General features: G+C 35.6%; 1 protein-coding gene across 1 annotated transcript; it reads left to right on the top strand.

Moving 5' to 3' along the window:
• Window positions 1-5,921: 5,921 nt before the first annotated feature.
• On the top strand, window positions 5,922-6,551 carry LOC100267836 (putative disease resistance protein At3g14460). Its single transcript, XM_010656688.1, has one exon. It carries the CDS (start codon window positions 5,922-5,924, stop codon window positions 6,549-6,551), a length of 630 nt encoding a protein of 209 aa, XP_010654990.1.
• The last annotated feature ends 4,846 nt before the right edge of the window (window positions 6,552-11,397 follow it).

Here is an 11,397-nt window from a genome sequence, read left to right on the forward strand (position 1 = left end):
TGATCAGTCATTTTGATGGCCTCTTCTAGAGTGCTGAGTTTTTCTTGGGTTCTCCTCTTCCGATGAGTTACATCCTTTGAGCCAACAAGTCTACCACGCTTCAGGCGTATCTTAGATTCATTTGTTAACTGTCCTACAGGGACATCAATCCGTGTTGGAGTATTTGTAGCCGAGATATGTGACTTTGTCACATTCTTTGTATCAATGAATGCATCTGGTAATTGATTTGCAAGATTTTACAAATGAATGATCCTTTGAACTTCTAGTTCACATTGATTTGTATGAGGATCAAGATGGGTCATAGTAGATGCCTTCCAACTAATTTCTCGTCGTTCTTCAGGAATCGACTTTTCTCCTCCTAATGATGGGAAAACACTCTCATTAAAATGACAATCCGCAAAGCGGGCTGTAAAAACATTGCCTGTCAAAGGTTCAAGATATCTTATGATAGATGGAGAATCAAAACCTACATAAATCCCATGTCTTCGTTGGTGACCCATTTTAGTGCGTTGTGTAGGTGCAATTGGTACATATACTGCACAACCAAAGATTCGTAAGTGAGATATTTGGTTGTTTTCCAAGCATAAGTTGTGAAGGGGAGTATTCATGGTAAGTTGTAGGTCGAATACGGACTAAAGTTGTAGCATGCATAATAGCATGTCCCCAGGTGGAAGTAGGTAATTTGGTTTTCATTAGTAATGGTCGAGCTATTAATTGGAGATGTTTGATGAAGGATTTTGTTAAACCATTTTGGGTATGAGTATGAGCAACAAGATGTTCAATATTTATCCCTACTGACATGCAATAGTCAATGAATATTTGAGAAGTAAATTCGTCAGCATTATCAAAACGTATTGTCTTAATTGGATAATTTGGAAATTGTGCTCGTAATCTGATTATTTGTGTAAGGAGTCTAGCAAAGGCAACGTTATGTGTAAAAAGGAGACAAACATGTGACCACCTAGTAGAAGCATCTATTAAGATCATAAAATAACGGAATGGTCCACATGGTGGATGGATAGGCCCACATATGACCCCATGTATTCTTTCTAAAAAGACTGGTGACTCAGATATGACTTTAGTAAAAGATGGTCTGATTATCAATTTACCTTATGAGCAAGCAGCACATGAGTATTCATTGGGTGAAAGAATCTTCTGGTTCTTTAGTGGATGCCCATGTGAGTGTTCGATTATTCGACGCATCATTGAAGACCCTGGGTGACCTAGCCTATCATGCCAAAGGATAAAAACTTTTGGGTTGTTGAACTTCTGGTTCACGACAACATATGATTCAATAGGCTTTATAGTTGTATGATACAACCCAGAGGAGAAAGCCGGGAGTTTTTCCATTATAAGCTTCTGGCTAAATATAATGGAAGTAATGTAAAGATATTCTACATTATCTTCGTTCATAGTTTCAATATGATATCCATTTCTACAGATATCTTTAAAACTGAGCAAATTTCTTCTGGATTTTCTAGAATATAAAGCGTCATTTATATGGAATTTAGTTCCATTTGGCAACATTATGTTTATTCTTCCAGAGCCTTCAACTAAGTTTGTAGTACCAGATATGGTACTTACATTAGCTTTTATTATTGTTAATAAAAGGAAATATTTTTTACCTCGAAGAATTGTGTGCGTGGTCGCACAGTCTACGAGACATACATCATCCTCATTCATCTTGAGACCAAATAACACATGTATTTCAGATATAACAAAAAAATAAGGCATAATGTAAATAACAAAGTAAATCAGATGTAAATATAAGACATAATAATATATTATTTCATATATAAAGTAAAATCAATCAATGTTAATTTTCTCATCATTTATCAAATGGTCTGTTTTTTCATTAGGACCTCTAAAGAAATCAATGTCATAGTAGGTTAGGTCCAATCCATCACCATCGGTAAAGTTCATCTCTATCTCTTTTCCTTTAGCTTTTATTGATGCTTGGTAAAGGTCAACCAAATGTTTGGGTGTACGACAGGTACGCGACCAATGCCCCTTCATACCACATCTATAACAATTATTCTCATGGTTCTTAGGAGGTTTATCTTGTAAACGCTTCCCATTTTCTTGTATTGTCTCAGTATTGTTCCACTTCTGGTGGTACAATGAGGCTTTCATTTTTTGAGAATTATTACTATAAGAACCATGGTATCGGGGATTTCTTCCATGACCACGACCACGTCCTCATCCTCTTCCACGTCCACGAGTTTGGGACGATATTGCATTTACTTCAGGGAATGGTTTAGATCCAGTTGGACGAGATTGGTGATTTCTCATAAAAAACTCATTATTTTGTTCAGCAACAAGAAGACATGATATTAATTCAAATATTTTGTAAATCTACGCTTTCGATATTGCTGTTGTAGGAGCACATTCGAGGCATGAAACATAGTAAAAGTTTTCTTTAACATGTCTTCCTCTATGATTTTTTCTCCACACAGCTTTAATTGAGAGCTGATTTTGAAAAGTGTAGAGTTGTATTCACTAACAGTTTTAAAATCTTGCAACCTTAGGTGCATCCAATCATATCGAGCTTTTGGGAGAATCATAGTTTTCTGGTGGTCATATCTTTCCTTCAAATTACTCCATAGAGTAAAAGGGTCCTTCACCGTAAGATACTCATTTTTTAAACCTTCATGGAGGTGATGGCAAAGGAAAATCAATGCTTTTGCGCGATCCTACAGGGATGCTTGATTTCCTTGTTTGATCGTAGCTCCAAGGTTCATTGCATCAAGATGTAATTCAGCATCAAGGATCCAAGATAGATAGTTCTTTCCCGAAATGTCAAGTGCCACAAATTCGAGTTTTGTGATATTCGACATTGTCAAATAACTTCATATATATATGACAAAACAATATTATTAGAATCAGTTATAATAACTTGATAGCATTGGTATAACTTTGATTATAAACAAAATCAAATAATTTGTTTATAACTTTTAACAATATGTAACAAAACAAATCAACAATAATATAAATATGTAAAATTTTATTCTATACAAATAACTTCAAGTTTAAGATACGATAATTACCTTTAGAGCAATTCGTGCTGATAACGTGTTGTAAAACAAGGACAAATATAATGCAAATCAAAGTAGTAGAGATAAAATATAGCTTACTTTGATAATAATATATAATAAAGAAGAAGGAATCAAAGAAAAGAATTGAGAAAGTGAAAAAGAGAGAGAGAGAGAGAGAGAGAGAGAGAATGAGAAGAACTTTTCTTTCTTTTTCCCGGGATGCTCTTACATGGGGTGTAAGAAGCTGCTTCATAATATGAACTCCCATTACTCATCTTAAAGATGAGTAAATGAAGTTCATAATGACCATCAATGTGGTCATTCACTACTCTTCATTTACAACGGTTATAAATTTATATATTTTTAAATTATTTAATTTTTATATAAAATATTTTCAATTAATAAAATTTAAATAACATATAAAATAATTTCTTAATTTTAAATTTATTTTTAATTTTAATTTTCTTTTCTTTTCTTTTCTTTTTTGCATTTTTCACACTTTTCCACATATTTTCCCGACCCAACATAGCCTGTTAAATCAACAACTTTCACCTTTGCTTTAAATAATAAATTAATTAAAAGTTTTTGCTTTTGTGCTATTCTGTGCTGGCATGTCTTACTGTTAGAATGAAATTTTTTTTTTTTTTTTTTCGGCCAAAAGCCTGCAACGCCTCAATACCTTCATGCCTCTACCTCCATGCCTCTACCTCCACCATCCTAAAGTTCCACATCCCATCTTTCCATCTCACTAGTCTTTATCCATATTCTTCACTCCTCCTCCTCCATCAATCCCACCTTCTTCAACTCCTAATGGCGGATGCTCTCCTTTCTATTGTCTTAGACCGTTTGGGTTCTCTTATCCAACAACAAATTCATCAGGAAGTTTCTCTGGTTGTGGGTGTTGAAAGAGAAATCCAAAGCCTCACCAACACACTCCAGATCGTCCGAGCTGTTGTTGCAGATGCAGAGAAGAGACAAGTGAGGGAGGAACTTGTCAAAGTTTGGTTGCAGAGGCTTAAAGACATCGCCTACCAAATGGACGACGTGCTGGATGAGTGGAGCACTTCTCTTCTCAAATCTCAGATTGAGAGACCTGAAAGCCCTTCCATGTCTAACAAGAAGGTAACCTCCTGCATTCCCTCCCCTTGCATCTGTTTCAAACGAGTTGCTGGCCGTCGTGACATTGCTCTTAAGATTAAGGATATTAAACAGCAAGTTGATGACATTGCAAACCAGAGCAATCGGTTCAATTTTACATCCATATTTAGCAACGAGGAACCACAGAGGCTTATAACTATCTCTGCAGTTGACATTTCAGAGGTATGGGGTCGGGATAAGGACAGGGACACCATACTAAGGCAGCTGTTGGGTAAGAGTTGTGAACAAAACTTGGGCCTCTACACCATCTCCGTGGTTGGGATGGGAGGTATCGACAAAACAACTCTTGCTCAACTAGCCTTTAACCACGATGAGGTGAAGGCTCATTTTGATAAGAGAATCTGGGTCTGCGTGTCTGATCTTTTTGTCCCAATAAGAATCTAGAGGGCTATTCTTGAAGCCCTCCAAGGCCAGTCTTCTGATCTCCATGATCCTGAAGCTCTACGACAAAAAATTCAAGAATCTATTGAGGGAAAAAGTTTCTCCATGTGCTGGATGATGTCTGGACCGAAGATTATCAGTTGTGGGAACAACTGAAGAATTGTCTCAAGTGTGGAGGTGGTGGGAGTAGAATTTTAGTGACCACTCGCAGTGAGAGCGTTGCCATGAGAAGCACATACATGCACTCCTTAGGAAGCTTACTATTAGAGCAAGGTTGGGCGTTATTTTCCCAAATAGCATTTTGCGGGAAGAGTACCCACAAAATTGAAGAACTAGAAGAAATTGGCAAAAAAATAGCAGTCAAGTGCAAGGGCTTACCTCTTGCCCTTAAAGATTTAGGGAGTCTGATGCATTTCAAAAATAATAAAGAAGATTGGGAGAATGTCTTGAATAGTGAAATGTGGGAACGGGATGTTTTTGAGAAAAAACTGTCCCCTGCCTTGCTGTTGAGTTACTATGATCTGCCCCCGGCACTTAAACAGTGCTTCTCATATTGTGCAGTCTTTCCCAAAGATCACTTCATTGAAAGAGACGACTTGATTAAGTTATGGATGGCACAAAGCTACCTCAACTCTAAGGCAGGCAGAGAGATGGAGACAATTGGGAGAGAGTACTTTGAAAACTTAGCAGCTCGGTCTTTCTTCCAATATTTTGAGAAAGATGATAAGGGTAACATAGTAAGGTGCAAGATGCATTATATAGTGCATGACTTTGCTCAATTTTTGACCAACAATGAATGCTTAATTGTGGAGGATGATTGTGAAAACCTAAAGACAAACTTGTCCCTTCAAAAGGGTCGTCATGCAACTGTAATTGTGCAAGGGAGTACGCGATTCTCTTTCCCCGTTAATAACGCGAGGAATTTACACACTTTTAGTTGTGTCTGAAAACAGGTGTAGAATTGACTCATTTCCACTTGATTCCTTCCAGCAATTCAAATATCTTAGAGCAATGGATTTGAGAGGTAATGACTCAATTGTAGAACTCCCAAGGGAGGTGGGTGAATTCATACATCTGAGGTACCTTAATCTATCATTGTGCACGAGTTTGAAAGTATTGCCCGAAACCATTTGTGGTCCATGTAATCTGCAAACCTTAGGTCTTCGTTATTCTATTGACCTTAGAGAACTGCCTCAAGGGATGGGAAATCTGGTTAACTTAAGACATCTTTTAATTAAGGGGAGTGGAGCTGGGGGGCTAAGAGGCTTGCCCAAAAGAGTTGTAAGATTAACATCTCTTCGAACCTTACCCATTTTTATTGTCGATGAGGTGTGCAAAATAGAAGAAATGAGAAACTTAAAGGAGCTTGGAGGAGAGCTTCAAATAAAACGACTGAGCCGTTTGGAAGATGCAGGGGAGGCTGAAAAGGCAGAATTGAAGAATAAGAAACATCTCCTTCATTTGACATTAGAATTCGGACCAAAGAAGAGACAAATAGTGGGGATGAAGGAAGTGGCTGAAGCCTTACAACCTCATCCAAATTTAAAATCCCTCGGCATAGCATGGTATCAAGTCAGCGAATGGCCTAGGTGGGTGATGGAGTCATCATTACCCCAACTAAAACACATTTACCTTTCATGTTGCACAGAATGTCAGTGCTTGCCTCCTCTGGGGGAACTCCCACTTCTCGAGAGCCTGAATATATACTCCTTGTGGCGAGTGAAATACGTGGGTGGTGAGTTCTTGGGATCATCATCAGAAATTGCATTTCCAAGGTTGAAGCATCTGGTTTTTCGAGGCATGTCTGAGTGGGAAAATTGGGAAGTAAAAGAAGAGAGGAGGAAAGTAATGCCATGTCTTCTTTCCTTGGAAATAATTTCAAGTCCAAAGCTTGAGACATTACCGGACCTCCTGCTCCAGAGGACACCACCGTTGGATTTGAGCTCCAGGAGTTGTGATGAAGAGAAGTGGCCCTGATTGCCTAGACAAAGAGGATGTTTGGTATGATAAATGTTAAGACGCCCCACCTATTCTCTCTTTTAACCCCCTTTTGTTTTAAATAAAAATAAAAATACTCCACTTCCTTTTTCCTAACCCTGTCTTCTTTTTTCCCTGTCTTTTCTCTTTTTTCCTTCTTCCCTCACCTTTTTCTTTTCTCTTGTTATTTTTATTTGGAAAAAAATAAATAAATAAAGTAGGGTAACGAGGAAATAGGTGGAAGCCCTTAACGTTTGTCCATTGGCTCTACGCTAGTTGCCCTCCATGCAGGTAATTTTTCAATTTGTTTTTCAAAGTAAAAATTCATTAATTTAAAATTTTATTATTATTTGAAAGAAATTCAATTTAATCCCCTAAGTGCTTAAGAAATATCCAGCTAGAAAACTCTATTAATCCTTCCTAAAGTCTTAATTCGGAATATTCCCTTCTGACTTTCAAAATTGATGCCGTCATCTTAAACAACCTTTCATGTGAAGAGAAGTAATTAAGTTTTTGGTATGAAAGCAAGTCTATCATCATATTGGATTTTATGATAAGTAAATATAAAGTTATGATTCATGTGTGATTAGAAAAGATTCCATTGGATGTAAGTTTATCTTTGGGAAAGTTAGGTTTTAGGTTGTTGATTTGGAAAATATATGGTTTTGAAAACCCAATTTTACATATTTCAAAATTGATAATGTAATTAGAAAATATTTGGAGGATCATGCACTTTAAGCTTATGTGTATTTCAATGCCAAAAATACCCTTCACCTTGTCAGCTGCATTCCACATTTGAAAATTCAAAAGAGAAAAAACCCTCTGAAAAGCCACAAAACCAATATCTCTCTCGTATTCTGCTTTTCCCCTTCTCTCTCCCATTCTCAATCTCAGAAACCCAAAATGCTGTAAAACCTAACCTCTTTCATTTCTGTAACATTCTCATCTCCCATTTTGTTGATAAACATCAACAACCCAAAACCTAACTTTCCAAAAAAAAAAGTTATAGTGCTGCAGAGGAGAAGAATTTATCAGGTGGATGTGTTGGTAAATGAGAAACGAATCAGGAGGAAGAGACACAGGAGGAAACCAGGAAGGGTGATCTCCTTTTTGTTCCCAAATTACATGATCCATAAACCCTAATTTCTGAAACGAAGATCAGGTCCGGGGAAAATTGGTAATCAGAATCAATGGTGGGTGCATCAAGCTTATGGTCTCGCGCACTGGTTCAGATCTCACCCTACACCTTCTCCGCCATCAGTATTGCCATTGCCATCGGCGTTTCCGTCTTGGGTGTCGCTTGGTACTTTCTCTTCCCTTCCTCCCCTGCAAAATCCACCAAAATAAAACAACAACTAAAAATTTTGCATTCTTGTCAAACTAGCGGAGGTTTAGGTTAAATTGATAAATTATATTTGCTTTTTTTTTTGGGATAACCGATTAAAAGGGACAAATATCCCTCAATATTGCAGAACTAACCCCTCACTTATTTAAGTCTAAAAAATGACCCAATTCGAACAAAAATACCCCCTCAGCTATCTTTTCAGCCCATTTTCCCTCCAACTCCAATTTTTCCTTGTATTGTGTCTCTTCCTTACCCTGCAAACCCATTTGTTCCATCTGTTAACCTGCGAGAAACAAATCACGAAGGATTTTTCCGTTTATTGCAAGAGAACAAAAAGGCAACACAACACAAAGTAAGTTTCACTATTTCATTCTTTGATTTTAGTCTTTCGAAGTGTACATATGAATCTTCATCCATGAAATGAGAAAAAACCCTAAGTGTCTTATTTTGGTTCTTTTTTTTTTTTCAATCAAACCCTATTTTTCATCTTTCTGATATTGTGTGTTGATTCAGTTCATGAAAATGGAGGAAGAAAAAAATTCGGTGATGAAAAATACGAAACAGAAGAGGTATAAAATTTTGGGAAAAAAGAGAAGTGAAAGAAAGCCAGGTTTTGAAACCTCGTCATCGTCATCAAAAAATGAGAAGAAATCAATTGATTCAGTAAGCATTAATTTTCTACTTGAAATTTTGATTTTTAATTTTTTTTTAATTTTATCATTTTTAATCGATTATCCTTTTTTTTATGAATTTATTTTTCATGAATTGATAATGTAATTGTTGAAAATTTTCTCAGTGAGGTTATAGTCCAAGGTTTAAAGCAATATTTGAATGATTAGAAAAAACTAAACTTAACTACTATCAAGTTTACCATCAAAAGGTTTTGAAATTTTGTGTAATGAAGTTATTTGTTATGAATTTATAACGTATTTGAATATAATTTTTATGAAATTATTTTATCCAAATATTTAGAATTTTGATTTAAATATATATGTTAAGAAAAAATTGAACTTAACTGCTATCAAGTTCATTGTCAACAGGTTGCAATTTCAAAATGGGTATTAGGAGTTGTCCACCTTCATCGAAGGATTATATATGTATATGACTTATTAATGGGCATCAATAATAATGCAAGATTGCAAGTTGCCATTAAACCATTAGCCAAATTGTTGCCGCATATATTGAATGCAATAGCATATTATGGGTTTCATGGTGACACAAAAGTTAACTACTAGGAATGGGAAATTGAACGGCTGTAAGATATTCCTCAACAGAAAAATGAGTAAGTGATCTTAAATTTACTTTCATAACTTATACACTTAATCCTTAATAATATCCCTAACATTGATTATCTGTGTACCATGTAGTGGTGATTGTGGCATGTTTGTTATCAAATATGTTGAATACTTAATGCACAACCATATTGAAGTCATTAACAAGTGATCGAATGTACTGGTTTCGGGAAAAGATTGCAGCAGAGTTATTTTATATGAAATACTTGCCTATGTAATGAATTCATGTTGATATTTCACATTTTGATAATGTAGTTGGATGGTTTGTTATATGTAATTGGATAGCTTCATATATGTAGTTAGACATTTTGATAAATGTAGTTGGACAGGTTGATATATCTACTTGGATATTTTGATGAATGTTGCTCGATAGTTATGTATACAATTGGCCTTTTAAACTAAACTTGAATGTTGTCAAGTTGTTATGTGTACAAACTTGAAGGTAGTTAAGTCCATAGTCTTAATAGAACACCTGAACTTAACTACTATCAAGTTAACTGTGAACAAACTTGATAGATATTAAGTCGAAATCTATTCCAGAATAACATATTTAATATGGACTTAATAGGTATCAAGTTGATCTTCTATAGACTCATAGGAAGTTGTGTCTACAGTTGCCATTTTAACTTGAACTTAACTATTGTCAAGTTATTTTATGAACAAACTTGAAGGTAGTTAAGTCCACAGTCTTCAGACAAAACCTGAACTTAACTATTGTCAAGTTGTTTTATGAACAAACTTGAAAGTAGTTAAGTTCACAATCTTCAGACAAAACCTAAACTTAACTATTGTCAAGTTGTTTTATGTACAAACTTGAAGGTAGTTAAGTTCACGGTCTTTAAACAAAACCTGAACTTAACTATTGTAAAGTTGTTTTATGTATAAACTTGAAGGTAATTAAGTCCACAATCTTTAGACAAAACCTGAACTTAACTATTGTCAAGTTGTTTTATGTACCAACTTGAAGGCATTTAAGTCAACGGTCTTTAGACAAAACCTGAACTTAACCATTGTCAAGTTGTTTTATGGACAAACTTGAAGGTAGTTAAGTCTATAGTCTTCAGACAAAACCTAAACTTAACTATTGTCAAGTTCCTTATCAATAAACGTGAGAACAGTTGAGTCCATAGTTTGAGAATAAAAATGTAATTTTCATTCATACTTTATACATAACTCATCATAACATATATGTATAAAAGTAACAAATATCTCCATTTCTATAGGTATGCAAAAAAAGGGGATCATTATTACAATATTCATCTATGTGCTTATCCTATCACCTTATACAAAAAAAGTAACTTACATTTCCGTTCACATGGGTACCAAAAAAACAAAAAAGCTCACTATTACAATATTCATTCCATGTAAGTTCATAGAGTGCCAAAGCTATCATGATATCAAGGGATTGGTCGTTTGCATGTTTTACGATTATGCCCATATTGACCACATCGACTACAACGAGATGTGTGCTTACCCTCTCCACCAGAAGAAATTCTTACTTTCCTTGGTCTTCCTGTTGGACGTCTCGTTTTAGGTGGTAACACAACTTTGTCACGAATATGATTAGGTACTACCCAATCTATTTCATTTCCAGTTGGATAAATACACTCTGAATATGAAGATAGCAATGTTTTAGTAATAAAATACTTGGAGCACAAAGTGTAACATGAAATGTTGTAAAATCTACAAGCAGCAATAGCATGTGCACATGGAATATGATCAAGATCAAATTGTCGACATGTGCATGAACGAGTGTCTAAATTCACTTGAGCAATAATGCCAGCATAGTTAACATTACACTCCTTGGAGTTGATAGGTTCCACTAGATATGTTGCTAACATATTATACCTCGAATGAAGTTCTCCATCAGCCCACATGGTAAGTTCAGTTGACATTGACATTGCTTGTTGTTGACGAGTCACAAACCATTTTTGAAGTAAGTTTCTCAATTCTTCAACCAATTGCAAAACTGGAAGATCTCTAGCATTTTTCAACACAGCATTAAGGCTTTCAACGATCCCTGTCGTCATGATATTATATCTTTTTCCGGTAGAATATGAACGTGCCCATCGATCAACACCTATATCCATCAAATATCTTGCTGCTCTTGGGTCAATCATCTCTAGTTGCCCAAATATAAAATTAAACTCTGAAACATGATAAGCATGGGCAGCATCATGGAACAACTTATGAATTGCAGGATTCTTGA

The sequence above is a fragment of the Vitis vinifera genome, chromosome 9, assembly GCF_030704535.1.
Source record: "Vitis vinifera cultivar Pinot Noir 40024 chromosome 9, ASM3070453v1".
Classification (NCBI taxonomy): Eukaryota; Viridiplantae; Streptophyta; class Magnoliopsida; order Vitales; family Vitaceae; genus Vitis; species Vitis vinifera.

Coding starts and splice junctions, on each gene's coding strand:
- LOC100267836 (XM_010656688.1), top strand. CDS start 5,922: ATGAGAAACTTAAAGGAGCTTGGAGGAGAGCTTCAAATAAAACGACTG.